Source organism: Acanthochromis polyacanthus, chromosome 13 (assembly GCF_021347895.1).
Source record: "Acanthochromis polyacanthus isolate Apoly-LR-REF ecotype Palm Island chromosome 13, KAUST_Apoly_ChrSc, whole genome shotgun sequence".
NCBI lineage: Eukaryota > Metazoa > Chordata > Actinopteri > Pomacentridae > Acanthochromis > Acanthochromis polyacanthus.
The window spans coordinates 30,412,732-30,434,945 of NC_067125.1; the positions used below are offsets into that span (position 1 = coordinate 30,412,732).

The window sequence follows — 22,214 nt, forward strand, 5'->3', positions numbered from 1 at the left end:
TTCACACAGAGTAATGATGACCCATGCTTGCCTGCAAGCCACTTCTTTTCTTCTCATCGATGCAATTACTACACTGAGACATGGTCGGCCAAAAGCCCTCGTAGCAAAGAGGAAGATCACAATTCCCCCGCTGTTCCTCTTACTACAGGTCTTAAAGCCAAAAATAGCACCAAGATCAACGGTGACGGTGTGAAAACTGTAAAGTTAATTGGTTAATCTGTAACAATGAAATGGATATAGGCGATGCTCTGCACACGTCACGATGCATTAATTATTGTTGATGCTCATGTGCATGTTTATCCCCCACCAGTGAAAAATGAGGTGACAAAGAAGGTAATTTCCTCTTTTTCTCAAGATGGTGTGTAATTGTGTGAGCTGCAGCACAGAGGAGGGGAGATGGGGGGACTGGTAGGGAAGGGTCTGTGTGAGGCTTCTCCCTCCCCATTCCTTCTGACAAAGACTTTAATTCACCGTAATTATACAGATGGATTGAAATATACAGCAAGACAGGGAATCACTCCAATTATGCAGAGTTGATTAAAACTTGGACCCCATGCCAGGGTGCTGCAGGAGCATGGGAGGAGTCAAGATGTGCACCGTAGAAACACTGAGCACATAAGACCAGTTAATTTGTCCTCCACCAGAACCAAAACGCAAAAGAGGATTTCTGTATCTCTTACAGGACAGAAGTGTTTGACTCTATGGAGCTAAGCTGAAAAGCAACAATGTATAGTCTGATGGTCTGGTGCATAAGCTCAAGAGTCTCTGCTCTTGACAGAAGACAAACTCCTCGTGTTGAAGTTATATCACCCCTTAATGAAGATGGATCAATGCTATTCATTTACTGACAACCGCACATAGTGTACAGCACAGCTCATCTCCATTGCTTATAGCGGCAGCATTTATGCGCGGCAGTGGAGATAAGTCCTTGGCACCTTGAGACCATGGCTACTGGAGGAGAACAAGGAAGAGACAAAGGCAGGGAGGTGAAAAAGCAGTAGATGAAGAATAAAAGAGAAACAGACACAGAGACAAAGAGAATGAAAGAGAGAGAGATCACAAATAGGGAGGAATGGAGTGAAAAGGGCAGGACATTTGTCACCCTCTCTTACAGGACCATAGGAAGAAAGAACAATATCATTAATCTCCTGACATTTCAATATTGTATTAACCTTTCTAGTGGAATTCTCTGGGCTCATTAGTCTCTTTTGAGAGGGAGAAAAATAATAATCGATAGAACAAGCCTTGGACATGATCTAGAAATACACTGCAGTCAAATAACATATAACCTTAAGCCAGTCACATGATGTTGCCCTGTCTTTAGCAATCATTGCCTGTATCTGCTTTAAATTAATTGGCTAAAATTCAAACATATCAAATAAAGAGATAAATGGAGGTGAAAGGGTGTGCTCGCAAGTAGGTCACCATCATAAATTAGAAAAATGGTCCCTGGCTCTGAAACAACAGCTTAAGATGGCAACGCGAGCACATCAGCCAAGTTATGGGAAGAGAAAAAGGGCCCAAGGCCACACAGAGCGCAATGAACCCACGTCTCATCCCCAATATTCAGTCAGTCAGCAGCCTGTCAGCAATGAAAAGATGGAAAGAGAGAAAGAGGAGTAAAATGAAGGCTGAACCCAAAGGTGCACGGATCCTTTAAACTCCATCGACGTGACCCTCCCCTCCCTGTAACACCTCTACAGCCCACTCACCCTTGTCCTCACCTTCCATCTATCAATGCCTGAAGAACTCCCGCCATTCAAATCACCAGCACTCCCCACGTCATTTGACTAAGAAAACACTCTAATTTATTCCCATTATGTGCCCTCGCTGAACATCAGGCACCGCCAGGCCTTTTGTCTGTCATCATTGACATTCAGCCTCTATGACTGGTCATGTCAGTGTTTTGTTGAGCGCGTTCGCAGACGCTGTTATGAAAACACGTTGGCTTTTTGAGTGGTGTGATTTTATGTTTGCGTTGGGCATTCCTAACCTTGGAGTCACACTGGTTCAAGGGTTATTTCAATACTGTCATTAGAGGCCTAACCAACACCTTGACTAAGACAAGAGCCTTTTAATGAGATTCTCTGAGTCACACACCTACTCTGTGTCTGTGTATGAAGTGTTTTTTCGGTGGGCAATTTAGCAGAAATCAATCATTTGTAAGAAATATTACATGGGGCAGGAGCCTGATTCAGAATCCACAGGGTGTCGACACAATAACATAAACAGCTCTGGTTATATTAGGCAATTGCAGCCCTGTGTTGCAAATCAATGAGTTGGACTGCTTTATGACAAGATGGGATTTACACAATTGTTGCATCAGTGTGATTAAGTACCTTGTCGAGTATTTAATGTAGTGTGCTAGCTCAGAGTCAGACATTACAATCTGGTCATTATTTCTTCTGTTTTTTCAATAAATATCCAGAAATTCCAGATGCAGATGTAGATGAGATTCATGGGAATTGCTGACATGATTGTTGTATTATTTGATTGATCTATTGACAGCCAATTAACCACAGATTGAACAAGAAGTCAAACTGATCAAAAAAGTAATAGTCATACACTATGCAGTTGTTTCTGACTCTTACTTCTGTTTTAGTTGCCAAGGATGCAAAGTGAAACATAACTGGCAGTTAGGCTAAATGTGGAAGGGAATTAAGGTGCATACACTTTTTAAAAAATGATTTCAAAACATTTCATAGCTGCATTAATTAGTGTTCCTGTTTAAGGTTGTTGAGATCAGGGCTGATGTGAGCAAAGTGAGGTACTCTGGTGTGCTATTAAAGTAGCATTATGTCTCCAGCAGGAAAATGAAGACTTTCTGCTGCAATGCTAGTGTCAACATTGTCTTTTTTTAAATCTAAAATGTTGTATGGGTTCAGACCTTTAGAAACAAAACTGAATATGGACTGAAATATTTTACTCTATATTATTTAGTATATACAGTCATCTGGTATTCAGCTGCTCTCTTTTGTTAGCGCTATGGGACCAGGGTTCAGGTGATGGATTACGCATTCACCTAAAACTTCTTCTCTTTGAAATCCAATTAATAAACACTTGTCAGCTTTGAAGATGAACAAGAAAATCACCCCAGTGTGTTGATTGCCGCTGGTGTTTGGGTGTTAGGCTGGGCGCTCACTGTTTGGAGATTAACAGATTTTTTTGTGAATCAATTTTGAGTTGTGGAAGACAAAATAATGACAAGTTTTGATAAATGTTTTTTGTTTGTTTTTGTTTTTCCATTTACCCTTCAAATTTTGGCCATGTATATTGGGTGGTGTGTAAATACAATTATTTCTTTTAGTCTTTGGATCATTTCAGACAGGCTTTGCAGCATGCATATTTTTTATGTTCATACCAGAGTGACGATAAAATTGTGATGTACTGGTCAGCACTTGTGCCATACTGCATGTAATGTATACTGTGTTCATCCAGTGCTGCTTAGTTTTGGTTTTCGACAACTGTTGTTGCACTGAAACTGTGTCTGGAATATATTTTATGCATATTGATTAATAATTGTAATTATGCGTCTTTTCTGCCTGCAATTAGTTGACCTCTTCTCTTCTGTTTGGAGTCTCATGTTGCTTTTTTCGAGATAACTGAAAGCTGATTATCTCTTATAGCTCACAGATACTGCCAGTTGGCGTTCGATCTATCATAACCCATTTCTGCAGCAGTATTCGTTGCATTGATGAAGTTACTTTATGCTTTGAAATCCTTTTCCTTGAAGTGTTTTCACATTTTTTTCCTCCACAATATATAATTAATACACCAAATCCAATACATTTATACAACTAATCACTGGCCTTGTAGCAGTATTAATAATCATCATAAGCACTTTGATAATGACTGTGATTCATTGGTAATATTAGATGTTAGATTTCGAGATGAGCTTACAGATGCAAAGCAGACCCTGGTGAGGGAAAAAGCTGAGGGAGGGAAGATTCCAAGGGACGCATGAGGAGGCGATATTCCTCTGGGTTAATTGTGCAGACCCCATCGGCACTAAATAAGGATGGTTAGAATGACTGGCTAAGTGACAAATGGATGTACAAATCATCCAGATTACTTCTCGGTTATTAAAAAAACTCAGATTTGGCCGGCTTCCACAGTCCCTCTCTCATTATGTCTGGCAGTCTCACCACTGACGGCTATCCTTTACAATAACTCCTCTCAGTTCAGTTTTCACAAGTTGAAACCGGCTTAAGTGTTTAGCATTGATTAAAAACAACTTTTTGTAATGACGTGTAATTGTGATGAGGCGCTTGGTGAGATTGTTAGACCTAAATGAGTTTTGACTGATTGTCTGAAGAGGTGGCGTTTGACCTGCAGCTGTAGCGTAAATGGCTGTGGAGAGGTGCTGGTAAGCTGTCTAAACACTGTGCACCTGTGACGGCGGCTTCCTCGCCGGCGTTCTTGCAGAGGGTTGCGGCGGTAAGATGAGTTGTCAGACAGTGCACAGCTGTTCACTTAATTACCTCCAAGTATGGGAAGGAGGTTAATGAAGCAGTTTGGCGATCAGAAATGAGAGACAGCCTGAATGTGCACAAAAGAAATTAGTTTTTGGCTGCTGGGACGGAGTTGAAAGCAACAGCAGTTTAAATTATTGATTGCAAAAACTGCAGCACTGAAGGAATAAAGAAGGAGGAAGTTGAAAGAGGAGGAGAGGTTAGTGTGCTTTACAGATTTGTACATGTTTAGCATATTCTTACACAGGGTAATTAGGCCTCATCCTAGCTTTGGCAGATTAGTGAATCTTTTATCTTTGAATGGAATACCTTCTGAGAAATCATTCATTAATTCACTTTAAACTTCATATCCCAACCTGGTAGGCAGGACTTACTTATTCATTTTTTGTCCTCAGAACCTACTTGAAGAATTGTGTTGTTGCCTTTTTAGTGCCATAAGTGACCCAGTAGGAGTCATTTGCTCTTATCAAGTTTTAACCAGCATATTGTTTGTATTAGCAAACAAAAGAATAAATCTTTAAGTCATTTTCCACATATATTATTATTGATTATATAATGTATGGAATAGAAGTTGACCATTTTTTCCCACTAATTGGTTATTTCTTTTCAACAACTCCTAATTAATTTCTTTAAAAATGTGCTATTTTGGCATCCATGCAGCGACCTCTGCCTATCTGGTTTTACTCTTTGATCTCAGTATTGAAAGCTAATTGTTGAAAAGTTCTCTTTTAATTAAACATATGTAATTGACACCATTTTGTTTCTCTTTCTCCTTGATTACTAATACTCTGTATCGATATCGGCCCTGAAAAACATATCCATTGACCGCTAAGAGGAAATATTTATGCATCTCAAAAATATTAGATTCCAACTGTTGTACAACCAGTATTGAGACAATCATGAAACTGTAGCTACTAGTTCCAGCTGCAACTAACAATTAAATCCTTATTTTTATGATTGACTAACCTGCCAATGATCCTTTTTATTACTTCATTAACTGTGCAGTTTATAAAATGTTGTGAGAGTTAATAACTAAATTTTAGTGTAGCAGACATGCCTCTGCACCACAGAGCACACAGGTAGAGGAACTGTGAGGAGCAGACCACAGACCGTCCAGCCTCATTTTGCATATTCATGCCATTAAGGGGTGAATAACCCTGGCTGCCATGGTATCCGCTTAATATCCTTAATCACCTGCATCTCATTGTGGGGCCAGGACACACCTCCACTCATTAAAATGATGGATGGAGGCATAAGGGGATGCTCTCCCCTGTTCCAAATTTGTTCTTGTTTAGAAAGGTGCTTATTAGAGAACACCTGGGGGAATGAAGGGGGAGGGGAGCTCCAAAAGCTGAGAGCGAGCTGAGGAGGAGGAGGAAGGTGGTAGATGCTCAGAGGCTGTCATAAAACCATTACTGAATTACACTGATATGTTTCTAGTTCCAGTTTGTCCCCGTAAACATGAAATATCAGCTCAAATTATGTTCTTCCATTTCTGAAGATAATGCTGGACAGAAAGCTGCTCTGCCTTGGATTAAATTTATTCACTTCTCATAATTTTCACATAAGAAAATATGAGTAGAAACATAAATTGCATGTCCTAAAATGGCCCCAAAAAGTCCAGTAACTGTTGTAATAGATGAGTAAATGCAGATTCTCTCTTTGCTCTCGTGGCTTTCAGCAGAGAACTCGCTCGGTGTCTTGATGCTGCAGCAGGTTGAGATGGGCAGCGCTGCTCATTAGCTTGTCAAAACAGGACTTCTATTGCAGTTCTTTGAGGCTCAGGAGGGAGTATAAAGGGGACGAACCATCTCTATTTCTTCATCACTGATGTTTGAATAAGCCAGACAGACAGTGCTTGACATTAAAGACTCCCATAGGCCAGGTTATTGCCTCCGTGAGAACAAGCAGTCGGTAGGTTAGATGTAATAAACTGGAACAAATGTATTTCGGTCTCCAATTAGGATAAGTCGCTGTCTGGAGTCACTCTGTGGCTACAATGTCATCTTCCGATTTTATGGGTATTTTGTTTTGTCACGTCAGCAGCTACCCCAGCAGCAAGTGAGTGATGAGAAATAAGATGAGTACAGTATTCTCTCTCTCTCTTATGTAACCTCATTGAAGCCTCCTTACGCCTAATTGGCAGCAATCTAGGCCTGTCAAATTGAATATAATCCCTTCACCGTTAGTTTTAGCCTCCCTCTATGGCTCCAAATGCCTCTACTGAATGACATGGCATGCTGATATTGTGAGTAATGGAGAACATTAATGGAATTGGCATTAGGTAATACATTTGAATAGCTACAGTACAGAACAGAAATGGCTGTTTATCCACTGAGCCAAGGATATAGATAGTTCCCTCCTTGACAGTGTCGTTGAAGTTCATCGTGTCCTTTTAGGGGAGGCCAGCTCGTATTAGTTCCCATAGATGCAATGTCATTGAGCTTTATTATGATACGTTTAAATTATAGCTTTCATAAACATATCGGTAAAACGAATTTAGTCATTTTACAAATCATTTTCCTATCCCCACAAATGTTAGTTTTGTGTCCTTTGTCTAAGAAATCATTAGAAATCACTGGAATCAATAGAAGTTGTTTTCATATTGAAGGTGAAACAGCAGTATGTTTTTGTAAAAGATTAGGATAAGGCTGTTATGTTTTTAGATTACTGTGCATTGCCAAAAGCAAATATAGCTGCTTCTTCCACTGTCTCAACTATGTTTTGATATGAGTGCCATAAACTAAGCTTCCACTGGAGGTTTTCCAGCCACGCCTTACTGGTAGGAAACCCAGGGGTAGGCCCAGAACGCAGTGAAGAGATTATGTATCTCACTGGGCCTGGAAACGCCTCAGGATCCCCCGGGAGGAGTAGGAAAATGTTGCTGGGGAGCGAGACGTGTGGATTAACTTGCTTAGGCTGCTGGCACTGCGACTAGACTGCGGATAAATCCTAGAAAACGGCTGGATAGATGGAATGTTTTTGTCTTCAGGAGGAATGAATGACTAGACGTGGGTTTGAGTGCCTCAGACAGGATAGGAAACTGGGAAATTGTTGAGTGGCATAATAACGCATTGGTGGCTTTGGGATTTATTGAGATTAGAAAAAAAAAAATCTAGCAGGATGATGACAAACGACCAAAGGAACATTTATAGTTTGAACTTTTTTTATTCATCATTTTTTTTTTTTAGTTCTTTTTACTTTTTTGCTTTACGAAACAAATGTTTGCAGATGTCCTATGAATAAACAACAGCACCCTTTCTCCTTTAAAACAGGGCTCCATCAGCCCTTTCAAGAAAAGAGACCCTTCTTGTCCAATTACAACCTCTCCAGATTCCCAAAGTGACGTTGTTTCCTGTATTTGACATTCATTTAAGTGCATTCGTAGACGACATTACCATTTCGATTAATGTGCAATAGCTGAGTTTATGGTCAATGCGAAAAAGATATTTACATTGCAGCTATGACTCACATTAACTGTCTTTTTCATCACTTGAACTTGCGTCAGAACCGGAGAGGGAGACAATCACAACACAAGGAGTCTCCTTTCAAGCACAGCCTTCGTAAACAGCAACCTTTACCTACATCATCATCATCATCAGGATTAACTAGACTCTTTTGTCATACCTGTTTTCCTCCAGTAAGACAAAAAGGTTAATAGATAGAATGGTTTAAAATAAAGTTTAGTGATTGTGCTTTTAAAACCAAAGTAAAACAAATAACAAACATTGATGACAACACGAAACATAACAGTGCATTACAAAAAAACAAACAAACAAAAAAGAAAAATCCCAAAGTGGCACTTTCTTGGGGCAGCTAAATAATATAGCAATTTACAACATGGATGGAAATGATAAAATAATTATATTTACTGGCATAATAAAATTAGAATTCGCAAAATAAAACAAGGAAGACAATTTGAGGTACCACGATGGGTAAAACAAGAAGACATCATGTATACACGCATATTTACAGACAGTCCACCCCTCTCTGCTTGCAGCTGTTTTGTTACAGTAACGTCTCACTGTATGGGCTCTCCAAAGTTCTTGTCAAGGCAAGCTGAGTCATGTCAATGTCTGGAGTCAGATTTCACTCCATATTGCATTGGAATTAAACATAAATATACTACTGCGTATTTAGTTTTGAATGCACCATTCTTTTATCTTCAGACACTCTTTCCTTTTTTTTTTTTTTTTAAATGGACATAGAAAATGATAAGTTAGAAAAAAACCCATTGGTCTGTTTTCCAGATGTAAAGAAACACTACTGATGTACAGTATGATGGCAGCCAACATGATGGTGAAATACTGAGATATTTAAAATCGTAAGAGAAACAATGGTGCTCCACTCTTGGAAAAAAACAGTTCCTCCTTTTCCTCCTCCGTTCTTCAGCTTTCTACCATCTGGATAACAAAGGAAAAAACAAAAACAATGTGGTTAGCATCAATCTCTGGCAACGTTAGCTTACTGCACATACATCAGAATGTGTGCATGTGTTGGCTAATATACAACCCACCTTAAAGTACATTGATGGGTAGATGTTAGATTCTATCCTCAGGAGAAGGCATGTCATGATTAGTCTGCACTGTACTTTGCTTCACAGTATTCTTGGCTGTTTCATCTTTGCCTTTGAAAACAGGATTCTGGGAGCTGTCACTGACTTTTGGATGTGAAATGAATATAGTTGTGTAAACTTGCCGACACTAGAGGAATGTAATTTTATCTACATGTGGTGCCTGTATGTGGATCTGAATATAATGACAACATGTACCAGGATCACTTTCTGTGTATGCAACAACTATTTGCCATGTAAAGCTAGAGTGGAGTAAATGTGTTTTTAGTAGAAAAGAAAATCACTAAACCCTCTGTGTGTGTTTTAATCTCAGCTTCTGTTTTTGTGCTCTGTACCTGATATTAGTACATACAAGACCTTCCCTTTGCAATTTAAAATCGTTTTTAATTTTGGAGTTTACCTCAGTTCCTTTGTTGTAACGATAGTGGAGTCAAATTCCGCCCTTGTAAAGCATGTTTTATTGGTATTTCAGGTTATTGTTACAAGACAACCGCACAGTTTGTGCTGTTCACAAGCTAATTCAGCAACAGCAGAGCACGTTAGCTGAGAATAATGCTAGACTCACAGTTTATTTAAAAAATGCAGTAGGAGACTGGAAAATGAGCAAAGATTCAAATCACAGGCAAATAGCCAGGTCCTGGTAGATATCTGGTAGGTGTTCTCAGTACACTGTGAATAGCATAAATGAAATTCATTGTGGGACTGATAAACAGAATCAGAATTAAAAATCTTTTTGATTCTCTTTAACTCAGAACTTTGGGACCAGTTCTTGTTGCTCAACCCTGTCTCCCATAAATATTTAGCAACAAACTGTTTTATTGAAGTTATTAACCCAGTTTATGTGTTTGATTTCTGCTCAATGTTCTTATTCTTTGTATTTTATAATGATGGCATGGGTCATGGTTGTGGCTGACATTTTTGTTTTTGCTTTTGTGTAGGCTGACTTCCTGGTAAAGTAAATACAAAGGGAAGAGGAGAGGTGTGGCCAATGTGCTTATTTGTTTTGGTCTGAGATGCAGCCTTCAGTGGTTCTGAGTGTCATACATCACCTTTAAAATAATGTATGAACATTTCATTACTATAATCATTATGGACAAAGGGTATTGACGGATTAAGTATTACATGTGCGTCTTGATGTTTTTTTGTGGTGCTTTCAGTGTGTAATCAGAGTGCGCTACATGATGCATTGGCATGGTGATGTTGCATTAATGTGATTATGAATTCTATTGGAGTTGAAGTCATACAGTGCAGCATCAACATTTTGAGATCAGATCAGTAACATCTCCTTTACCGGGCTTTGCAAAGGTTCTGTTACACTCGGTTTCATGATCTTTAGAGACGTTTACATGTCGGAGTGAAAAATTCCATTAAACAAACTGAAAGTTCTACCTTATAGGCAGGTGTCATTAATACAAATTTGTTCTCCGGTGAAGTTGTATCAAGATGGAAGTCAAAGAGTTGAGATATCTGCTCTCCTTCGTGCTGGCCACAACAAGTCTGACAGAGCCAAACAGCTGAACATCAGCCGGATGACCGTCCACAGAGTCATTCAGGTTTTCACCATGGTGAAGACCTGAAAGATCTTCACCATTCTCTTCACCATAATCTATCTTTGATCATATTAGCTGTATGTTTCAGATCCTTGTGTTGCCTGAAGGTCAGTTTTTCTGCTCTCTGATGTTTTCCTCGAGAATAATAATGTAGCCCTTTTTCTTTTCTCATGATGCCATTCACTTTGACAAGGTTACCTTTGGTCCGCTGGCTGAAAGACACATTCAAAGCATTATACTGCCACCATACATGACCATGAGGATGTTGTTCTTGTAGAGAACATTTCTCCCTCCTTCAGCCAAACAAAAGACATGTCCCTGCCCCATTTGATCACAGAACTGACGACCAAAAGCTTCCCTCTTTGTCCACACTGGGTGAGCTATTGTGTTCTTGTCTTGCTTTAATGCAGTCTTCCTTGGTTGGTGTCCATGGAGACTAATGTTCTGTGAAGTGTCAGCTTCTATAATTGTTCAGATTCATCAGGATGGCCTTGGTGGTGATTCTTGGACTCCCGTGCTTTCCAGAGTAGAAGCCACTTTTGGCTTCCTACCACATCCTTTGAAATTTTCATTGTAAACTCTGTTCTACTTTTTGATTATGATTTGGAGGCATTGGGCCACTGGCACTCCGTAGCACTTGGATATGACTGTCTAGCCTTTCCTCGTCTTGTGAGTAACCACGGTTCATAACTTTTTCTTTTTGATGAATCCTAATAGCAAACACACCAAGTTCTTAGGTTTTACCTTTGACTAGTAACTGAGTAGAGAACTACTGCACCAGCTATCCTCAATATATAGTACACTAGAATGTTGAAGAACATTTGTCATATAAACTTAATTTCTTTAAAAACTGCAACACTTTATAAAAAAAATACACAGATATGAAAACAAATGACAAAAAGATAGAATTTCAATTTAACATTAATATCTCTAACAGTTGTCATTACTTGTTTTTGTAATTTCCTTCTAAAAGAAGAATACTGGTCATATAATATTGAAAATGAAAACTAGTGAGAATATGAATCATTGGCTATACAAACCTATATGATGAAGTTTCACTCTGCAATAATGCCGAATGTAGACTGCTTTTGTGATTACGATATACACTGCTCAAAAAAATTAAAGGAACACTTTTTAATCTAAGTATTGCATCAAATCAGTGAAACATGTAGGATACTGATCTGGTCAAGTAAGTAACTGAGGGGCTTTTTAGTCAGTTTCAGCTGCTTTGGTGTTCATAAAATTAACAACAGGTGCACTAGAGGGGTAACAATGAGACAAGCCCCAAAACAGCAATGAGTTTACAGGTGAAGGCCACTGACATTTTATTCCTTCCTAATATTGTCTGACTGTTTTTCACTAGTTTTGCATTTGGCTAGGGTCACTGTCACTTCTGGTAGCATGAGGCGATACCTGGACCCTACAGAGATTCCACAGACAGTCCAACTCCTCCAGGATGACACATCAATGCGTGCCATTGCCAGAAGGTTTGCTGTGTCTCCCAGCACATTCTCAAGCGCATGGAGGAGATTCCAGGAGACAGGCAGTAAGAGAGCTGGACAGGGCTGTCGAAGGTCCTCAACCGATCAGCAGGACAGGTATCTGCTCCTTTGTGCAAGGAGGAACTGGATGAGCACTGCAATAGCTCTACAAAATGACCTCCAGCAGACCACTGGTGTGAATGTCTCTGACCAAACAATCAGAAAGAGATGTAATGAGAGTGGTCTGAGGGTCCAGTGTCCTCTAGTGCCCGCTGTGCTCACTGGCATTTGCCATAGAACACAGGAATTGGCAGGTCTGCCAATGGTGCCCTGTGCTTTTCACAGATGAGAGCAGGTTCACCCTGAGCACATGTGACAGGCATGAAAGGGTCTGGAGAAGCCGTGGAGAACGTTATGCTGCCTGTAACATTGTTCAGCATGACTGGTTTGGTGGTGGGTCAGTGATGGTGTGGGGAGGCATATCCATGGAGGGACGCACAGACCTCTACAGGCTGGACAACGGCATTCTGACTGCCATTAGGTATCAGGATGAAATCCTTTGACCCATTGTCAGACCCTACATTGGTGCAGTGGTCCTGGATTCCTTCTGGTGCACGACAATGGCCAGTCTTATGTGGTAAGAGAACTCATGCAGTTCCTGGAGGATGAAGGAACTGATACCATTAGCTGGCCCCCATGTTCACCTGACCTGAATCCAATAGAACACCTTTGGAACATTATGTTTTGTTCCATCAGACACCATCAGGTTGCTCCTCAGACTGTCCAGGAGCTCAGCGACGCCCTGGTCCAGTTCTGGGAGGAGATACTCCAGGACACCATCCGTCGTCTCATTCAGAGCTTGTCCCGACATCGTCAGTCATGCATACAAGCACATGGAGGGCATACAAACTACTGAATACCATTTTGAGTTGCTGCCAAGGAATTTCAGCAAGATGGACTAGCCTGCCACATCAGTTTTTCACTTTGATTTTGGGGTGTCTTGAATTTAGCCCTCCTGGGGGGTTGATCATTTTCATTCCCATCAAACAATGTGGCACTTTTCATTCCTAACACATTATCCAGTCCATATCAATGCTAAGATCCAGTTTGTTTTTTCCGCGTATTGAAATATGATGTATTTTCAAAGTGTTCCTTTAATTTTTTTGAGCAGTGTACTTATTCCTGAAGATTGGAATCTAAAACCTATCTATAGAAATGTCAAACTAGATTTGAGGTCATTTGGAACAATGTCTGCCAACCAGAGAACACCGACAAATTAAATTTTTCTCTGTACAATATGGCAACAATTGCTTAAAAACAAATATTGCGAGATTTTATTTTATTCCCTTTGTGTGTTATATTACTCTGTTGTATGTTTTTTGAAATGTTCATATAGATAAATTTGCTAGAGTCAGACATGCAGCTGATAATTCTGTACCTCTAGCTCTTCATCTCCTGGTTGGAAGGCTCCAGAGGTGTTGAGGCCCAAGTCTGCAGGGTTCCTGCGGCCTCCTTCTCCTCTCCGTCGGCCCCCTGAGCCCCTGGAGGACATGGAGCTGGAGGAGCTTGGATCTCGAGGGCTGTTGACTGTGGGGAACTGTGGTCGGCTATAGGGCAGAATGTCCTCTGAACCTGGAAATAGAGAATAATTGTAGGAAGAGTTGAGACTCAGCATCCTGGCCATTGCACTGAAGGATCCTTTACACTGTAAATGTCGTAGTACCTGCGTGCTGGCGCGCCTTGTTGGCAGTGCTACCCTCGTGTTTATTCCCTTTCCCTCCATGAGCTGTCTTTTGTCTGTCCTGAGCGTCTTTGCGTTCAGACGAGCTGGTTCTGGTGTCTGAGCCCTCCCGGGGCCGATAGCCTCCCGTTCCTCCTCTCTTGTCTCGACCCTCACCTGCTTTGGGGGAAATGACTCCCCGACCCTCCAGGGCCACCTTGGAGGGGTGTGTAGGGGACTTGAGCACTGCTGGAGGTGGAATGGGTGGAGGCGGGAGATCTGAAACATAAACACAGGAAGCAAAAGCACATTACCCACAGGCATTAAAAATAAGCGTTTAGCTAATTATAAAAGACTGCGTAACGAGAATCTGTGTACTCTTGAAATGTCAGTGTGTATCATTTGTCACTCAGTTGTCTCACACCTGTAAGGTGATGCACAAACACAGCTGTGGTATGTGTACATACACCCGGAGCTGTGCACACAGATATGCTGAACGGAAACTCCTTCGAACAGACAGTAAACAGAAGTGATGACATTAGAGGCGATGAATCTGGCTGGAGAGTTATGAGATTTGAGAGCGAGGCAAGAGGGGAGTGTGACGGTCAGCAGCTGGCTCTCTGGCCTGCTCGACTTTCCCTGTCGATGAATCAATGCTGCTTGTCCTTGAGCCATTATTCATATGAGGCCAGCCAGTGGGTTCCCTGGCCTCTCACACATCACACACCCATCTAAACAAAACGGCGAGTGAAGAGCCTTGTCTGCTTGCAATCGATGGCTTTTCATCTTCTAATCAGCTTCCAACCTGAAGAATAGTTTTGTTGCCAGCAGACCCATAATCCACATAGGATTAGAAAGTTAATAAACATAGTGAGTGCCAGCTCTTACAATTTTTTCTTGATCCTATTGCCAACCTGACTGACTTTTAAGATTGTACAAAACTGGACTTGGGAGAAATCAAAGCTCCCATTTCCTTTTTTTTATTTATTTATTTATTTATTTTTACACACACAAGGCTAATGGGCCAGGTGATGTCTTTGCTGCGTCTTGTTGGCGGAAGCAGGCAGCTTCAATGCACTTTTCTGATTACCTTCCACCTTCATCCACTCCCCCTGAATACAAAAGGGGGACAGTCAATATTATACAGCAGAGAGGCGTCTGCAGTTTTTTAATATCTGTCTTGCCTCCTGAGTTCTGCCTCAGTCAGAGTCCGATCAATGCCACAGTCTGTGAGCTATAGCTCACTACAAGGGAGGAGCACAGCGCCTGTTAGATTTATGAGGAAATATCGGCGAGGACAGGGCGCAGGTCTGAAAGTGTCTCTGAGCTTGCCAAGGAGGATGAATCTGAGGGCCTGGTGGTTAATTAGGCAGACATGACTGAGACAGAACAGAAGAGACAGGAAAGGGTTAAGTTCAGAGAGAAGCTAGACAAAGGCATCAGAGTCAAACACAGTATGAATCATGGGGGTAATATAAGTTGGGTGTCTCCGCATCCACTGTGCAAACAAGAGTGAAATGACTAGGTCAAAGAGGGGTAAGCAGTGGGAAAGCGAGACTGTTGGGGTGTAGGGGGATTGACTCCGTCACTGGCTCGCTTGTTTTTTCTGCCTTTTTTACTGCCTCCTTGGCTGATAGTATTTATGTGTAGTAATAGTGAATCTTCCTGGATAGTAGTCTCAGTCTGAAGTAATTGTAAAAGGTACAGAGGCATGAAACAAATGATAGAAACACATAAGAATGCACATTACAGACATGGTTCTGTTCTTTGTTCTAAATTTCATTAAATCGCCTTCCCTCACCTATCACCTCAGCACCAGTATTCCAGACCACAAACAGGGAATGTAGGTTGGGGGGGATGGGGATAGAGGGAGGCAATAACCTCCAAATGAAAAACAATCCATTCAGATCAAAAGCAATCAGCAGGAGGACTGATAGACAGACAGAACTGCAGAGCTGTCAGTCCACCCCCCCTCGCTGCTCAAACAAAGACTGAGGAGAGAGGATAGGGATGGAGAGATCACTCCAAAGGGAGGGGCAGTGGATGGGGAAGAAGCCAGGATATAAGGATGATGGCAGGAGGCGGAGGTTTGGGTGGGTGGGGTTGGATTTTCTGCAGTGATATAGCTGGTCTGGCTCCCAGTGAGCTGGATATTAAATCTCCCTGTCAAGTGCTTCCAACACTCAAGGACACCTGACACTAAGAGGAGAGCCAGCTCTGGGACAGCACATACTGTACACACCAGAGTGAGAGCGTGCACACACTCACATCCAGATAAACTTAGGGGGGAAAAAAAACAATCTTTCCACAAGATCAAAGCAGAAAGGAAACAGGAAAAAGGGTCTTTCCATTGGTAGGTTGTAAAAATGCAGTAAAAAGTCAACTGCTGTTTTATTTAACAAGGTTAAAACTGTTCCTTATGTGTACAGCTGTTCCGGTATTTAGCCCCTGTTTAGTTTATGTTTGGCCCCTGTTGAGTAAAAGGTGGCTCTTTGGTGTGAGCCAGATAACCTGGATCAATTTCATTAGTGGCTAAAGTGGAGAGACATCCCAGTGTCAGTATCGCCAGGCTGGGCAGAGCTCCCCTGAGACAAACCCCCTTCCAGTCTTCCCACCATGGCCCTGGCCTCCAGCCCACCACTCGCCCGATCTGTTCAGCACTGCCACAGATTAGAAGAGATGCCATGTATGCATGTGCATAAACACACGAGAGAAGATGATTAAAACTCTGGCTCACGGCACACCGTCAGTCATTTACAGACAACACATCATGGTAAACTGCCCTTTTCTTATCCATATCTTTACAGGGCTGCGAGGGAGGCCATCGATGCAAACTGGCCATCTGTGTACTTGTGGCATCCAGCTAACCTGCTACTACTACTTGTCTCTCTATCACGTTTTTGACAGTGAATACTTTTTAGACAATGTACAGTATCTACAAGAGCTGAACAATTTCAGGAAAATATCAAATTACAATTTTTCTGACACGTTGCACTTCAATTGGATTTGCGACATATTTTTTTGTTAAAGTCGAGCTTCAGTTAAATATTTAATGTGCAATACAATTAAAACATGTGATGGAGCATTACGATGAGATACCATTAAAACCATGACTGCCACACAAAAACGACAGCATGAATTTGTAAAACCATTGGCACAATAGTTTAAACCCTCAGCCAGACACACTGTGTACTATCTGTCTGAAATTGCAGCCTTTGCAGTATGCTAATTGCATAGTTTCAAATTACGATTTTACTTAAAATCAGTTCATTGTTCAGCACTAATTTCTGCATTGGATATAATAATACAGATGCTTTTTGCTGTTGTTGCTTCAGTCCTGCCAGAACAGAAACTTCTGTCAGCTTTTTAGGTTAGTTGTATGGAGATGTTTGGGTTGGACAAAATACATACTGAGAGTAACTACCACCCTGCAGACAACATACATTAACACAATATTAAATTATAGATGCTTTTTGTTTCTTGAGATTATATAAAAGTGACATGTATGCAAAACAAATTCATCAGGTATAAATTGACTCACTATGGCAAGTAAGACAGGTGAAGACTTGCCTTTTCACAAGATAGAAAAAGATTTTACATTTGAAGAAAGGCTCACTCTTTGTATCTGTTTGCTACAAGGGTTGTATTTAATCTCGCTTACTTGGTATTCATCATTTGGGGAGGAATCTGCAAGAAACAGCATGAATATTAAACTGGCATATTTTAATTTCATTAGATGCAATCATATGTGTACCTTCATTGAAGGCTTCACGCCGCTGACTCCCAGGATGACCTGCAGGATGCTGTTTCTGCTTTTTAGGAGGCCTCCTGTGTACAGCTGCCATACTCATGTTACTGTCTGTAGACACCGGGCTGCCAGGACGATGACCTGACGGGTTTATTTGGTATTTTCGTGCTGAAAAAAACAGAACAACAGTTTGCTTTTTCAACTCCTCATATTCTTGCATCAACTTTTCTTGTGGAAGGAGCTGGCTTTACCTGAAGCTCCTCCAATGTCTTGGCCCTGTGAATTGGGGTACTTTGCCACCCTGAGGCCCGAATACTCTGCAGCTGCAGCAACCGCTTGAGCAAAGTCGGCGTCTGTGAAGAAGGATCCATCTGATGAGCTGACTGCGCTGGACCTCCCTGAAGAGACATTATCCTCTTCAGAAGCTGACCCCCATCCATTGATCATGGAGCCGGTCACTGAGCTCTCTAGGTCGCCCATGCTGGACGCAGGTGTCTGTTCGAGCCCTCGTAGCAGCAACCTTCGTGGATGCATCTGGGGATGGTGAGGGTGTGTGTGGGGGTGGGTGTGGTGGTAGTGCATCTTAGCCACCTCTGCGTCTGTCTCGTCGCCGTCCTCCTCCTCTTCCTCCAATATATCCTCCTCCTCCAAACCGTCAGTGTCCAAGGCCAACGGGCTGCTGATGTACCCATATGTGTGTGACGGAGAGAGGGGCCTCGGAGGGGGTGGTGGGCTCACAGCATGGCGTCTGAAAGAAGTGACAGACGCATGGTGTCAGCACACATCAAATGTCGAATATTTTGGATAAATTAGGCATTAAGAGTACCACGAGCCAGAAATTATAGGACATTAATGCTGATTTTACATGTTTTAGCCAATTAACTACAAATCACATGCACTTTTCATTAATGCTGATCATTTACTGAGGCGGCACTAAGCTTACTGGAAGTTTAAGTTTTGTGAGTATACTGCAGTTTTGTGCAGAAAACTACAACTTCAACAATGGTGCAAATTTGTTTTGAAGTGGTTTCTGTCTGGCACTTATATTCGGAATTTATTTTGTTTTTGTTGTTACCTTGGGCACAATAAAAAGGAAGAGATTTTCAAAACAGTCCCTGCTCAGCTGGATTACCACACAATTATAACAACACTGACAAAAAAAGGACTACATTTAAACTAATGTATTTCTTATTTCACACAACTTTTGAATCACTTTTCATACTGCACTATTTAAATGTTCATGCTGTACTGAAATCAACTGTAACAAATGACTCCCTGGGAAGTAAAAGCTAAGATATGATGTTGAAAAGTGGCATTGCAATATACAGACTTTGGAGTTAATGGACTCAATCATGGAAAACAGCTATGAATTTCAAATGCATGGGAGATCTCTATTTCTTTATGAGGCTTTAAAGATTAGATTTCCTGACTACTCTTCTTTTGCCGTTTGTTACGTTTGAAGACAGCTTGATGTGTGGGTGTACCTGCGATCATGGCTGTCTGGTGCATCCTGGAGCATTGGCTGCATCTCCTCCTGGGGTGAAGGGGTGAGAGTGGCTGTGGACTGGTGACTGTAAGATACAGCAGCAGGGGAAGAAGCTGCCCCACGGATGGGAGGAGTGGGACCCCTCTCCATCTCCTCCTCCTCCAGCTCATCAGGCTGCAGGTACATGTGAGAGGGGGGCATGGGGCACTGCATGTCTGGATCACAGCTGCCAACAGAGACAAACAAGCCCTGTTACCGTCATATCACTCACTAAAAACATGAGCGTTTTTATATATTGAAGTCAGAAAAACATGCACTAAATATTCATGCCATCCTTCTATCAAGCTTAGGCATATACCTAGCACTAATAGACAGAAAACCCTTGGGGCAAATGCTTGGAATGAATGCGAGAAATGGGAGAAAGGCAGGTGGAACGAACTTGTGTTTAAAAACAGTGTGTGCATGTCTGTCAGATTGTCTGTGCAGACATGTCCCACCTTTCTTCCATCGATAAGGAGTACTCCTCTGTGCTCCGACTTGGGGGTGGGTTTGCAGGAGGAGGGGGCAGAAGGTCAGCCCAATTCATTGTGCTTTGTTTGGGTAGTTTGGGCGTGCGCACTCCCTTCTTTTGACCCTGACTCCCTGCTCAGAAAAGGAAAAAGAAAACAATCAGTCACAAGACACCTACAGATGCACATACTTCTATTCCCTTTGTCTCTGAAAAACACATTAATTATTAAGGCTGAAGAAATCACAAGGTAAAAAGAAAAGAATTGACAGGAGATAAAATTCACATTAACAAGGCTGACTGACAAAGAAAAGCTCATTTTACACGTGTGAGTGCAAAGGCTAATGCAACCCTCCACTTTATGCAAGCGTGCACATACCTCGCAGTTATTAAATGACGGGAAAATTCTATAAAGCACAGCTATTTTCTTACAGCGGTAGAACCCGGTGTCAAGCGAAAAGGTAGGAAGAAAACGACAGAAAAGGGTTCAATTAATGCCAAACTATTAAAATTGTGAACCAATGAGCTGTGATGTGCAGTGAGCACTAAAGGCTTCTCCTTAATGGCTTCAACTTCAAACGCAATATCAGAATGGATACATGGCATTAAGGTGGCAGTGTTGCATGCCGTCTGCAATGTGTTATCATTTGTCCTTGTCCACAGACAGACATTGAGGCCCTGATGAAATTAGGCTGCTCCATACCGGAATTAAAGTAAAGTCAATTAACGGAAGTAACACAAAATAAACAAGGAAGAACAGAAATAAAATACAAAGCAAAAAAAAAAGAAAAAAAGAACAAATGAAAATGGATTATTTTATCTAATTTGCCATCCTTGGATAACCGTGCACTCAGGAAACAAAAGCCCTGGCATGGCACTCATGCCTTTGTTTGGTAGTATTGTTGTCAATTCCTCTTCTGTTTTTACTCAGCAATTTTCCACTCAGTGAAGGTTTCTCCTCAAGATAGACCGACATTAATCAAATTACCATTTAAAGCACACTTTATTAGTGTCTCAAAGATTTATAGCCTTTGAGGGAAATTGGAATTTTTAAATGGAGCTGGAGGGTGTATGTGATTATAGGGTTCACAACAATAATAAGCTGTGAATATACTTTGGCAGTTTAATTAAAAAGGGCAAAATAACAGGAATCAAACTCCTAATGAACTCTATTTTATGAAAAGTGCTATATAAATAAATTCTGATTGGCTAAAAATTCTGGATATACTGATTTTTATAACTTCTGACTGCTCAGTTTCAAGTTAGTCCTGTTCTTTATGCCCCAAACATCTTACCAGAGGTGCTACTGCTGCCTCGGTCAGAGCTGTTGTAGGAGCCCCCAGTGTGGCTGTCGTGGGTCTGGTTGTAGGGGATGGTGGCTGGCATGGGGCTGTCACCTCCTCTGTAGCGGTCTGGTTTTGGGGAGAATTGAGCATACGGTTAGATAATCCCCAGACTCAGATCTTCACCCACCTCAGAGACGCTCAAACAAAGCATCCACTTTGTTATGAAGAAGGAAATGAAGGACAATAAATTAATTTACCACCACTTCACATTGGAAACGTGAAATCATGTATACAGTGAAATGGCATTACACAAAAGAGGCATGCAATTCAAACATTAGAATTTTCAGGTGAGTATGTGAACACATGCAACATCTGCACAAAAAATCTCCAAACTATCACACCAGATGTGGTTCCTTTCTGCAGGTACAACATGGTGATGATAGCTTCACTCAAAGAGTCTAAAGATCTTTGAGTTATCTTTGTCTTTCCTTTAGAAAGCTGACACCGAAGGTAAACCCTCACACCTGCCTTCATCACAAAACGACATCCCAGATACCATAAGATGACAGCAATTCAAGCCTGTCCCACATTTAACGGCAAAGATTATACATGATTGCATGGAGGGGTGATGAGGGGTTACATGAATGCCATACAGACAGGCAGGAAGAAAGAGTGATGATGTCTATGTTGACTGAAAAGGACTGAGGCAGAGCCAAAGGGATATATGAGCATGAAACTCTTCTACAGGCATCCACAGCGAGGCTGAAAAGAGCCAGGAGAGGAGAGAACAGAGGAAAAAATCAAGTGGAGGAAGATCATGGCTCGGAGTTGACCTCTCTAACCATGGCTGCTGGGTATTCCACACACTCACCCTTGTTTAGCTTGTTTTGCTCCATGATGTTGTACTGCAGCTGGGAGCCGATTTCCTGTTTCTGCTGCTGGGCTGAGGTGGGCTTCCAGCAGTGTTTCTCATTCACCTCCCCTCCAACCCCAAGTCCGCCTCCGCTCCCTCCGGTGCCTCTGTCAGAGTTTATGTTGTTGCCCAGGATGGAGGACTGGATGAGTTGGGTGGTGGCGTAAGGTGTCGGCTGGCCCCCTGGACCTACAAAGCGTCCATCTTTTAGGTTGGGACTGTTGAAGGTCTTCATCTCATTGATCTTGTTGGACAGGTCTACATCCCCATAGACTCCTGACTCTGGCACCATGAGGTTGGTCTGCTTGTTTTCCATCTGGTTGTTATAATTGGCGATACAGTCGGCTAGAGAACATGAGGAGGGTATTTAGTCAGTCTTTTCTACTGCTGATCAGCTTAGCAGCAGTATGCCAGCTTGGTAAGAGATTTTAAACAATAGGGCATCATGTGATCTACTGTAGAGCTGAAACAGTTTGA

The 22,214-nt window shown here is 41.7% G+C and overlaps 1 protein-coding gene across 1 annotated transcript in view; it reads right to left on the reverse strand.

Moving 5' to 3' along the window:
- Nucleotides 1-8,647: 8,647 nt before the first annotated feature.
- The window catches only part of robo1 (roundabout, axon guidance receptor, homolog 1 (Drosophila)), a 240,165-nt gene continuing 226,598 nt past the window's right edge, over nucleotides 8,648-22,214 (reverse strand). The window contains 9 exon segments of the mRNA XM_022192120.2: nucleotides 8,648-8,875; nucleotides 13,515-13,708; nucleotides 13,800-14,075; nucleotides 17,551-17,712; nucleotides 17,796-18,292; nucleotides 19,029-19,256; nucleotides 19,528-19,672; nucleotides 20,834-20,950; nucleotides 21,696-22,082. Of these exon segments, the coding sequence (XP_022047812.2) occupies nucleotides 8,861-8,875; nucleotides 13,515-13,708; nucleotides 13,800-14,075; nucleotides 17,551-17,712; nucleotides 17,796-18,292; nucleotides 19,029-19,256; nucleotides 19,528-19,672; nucleotides 20,834-20,950; nucleotides 21,696-22,082 (2,021 nt within the window). The 3' untranslated portion in view covers nucleotides 8,648-8,860.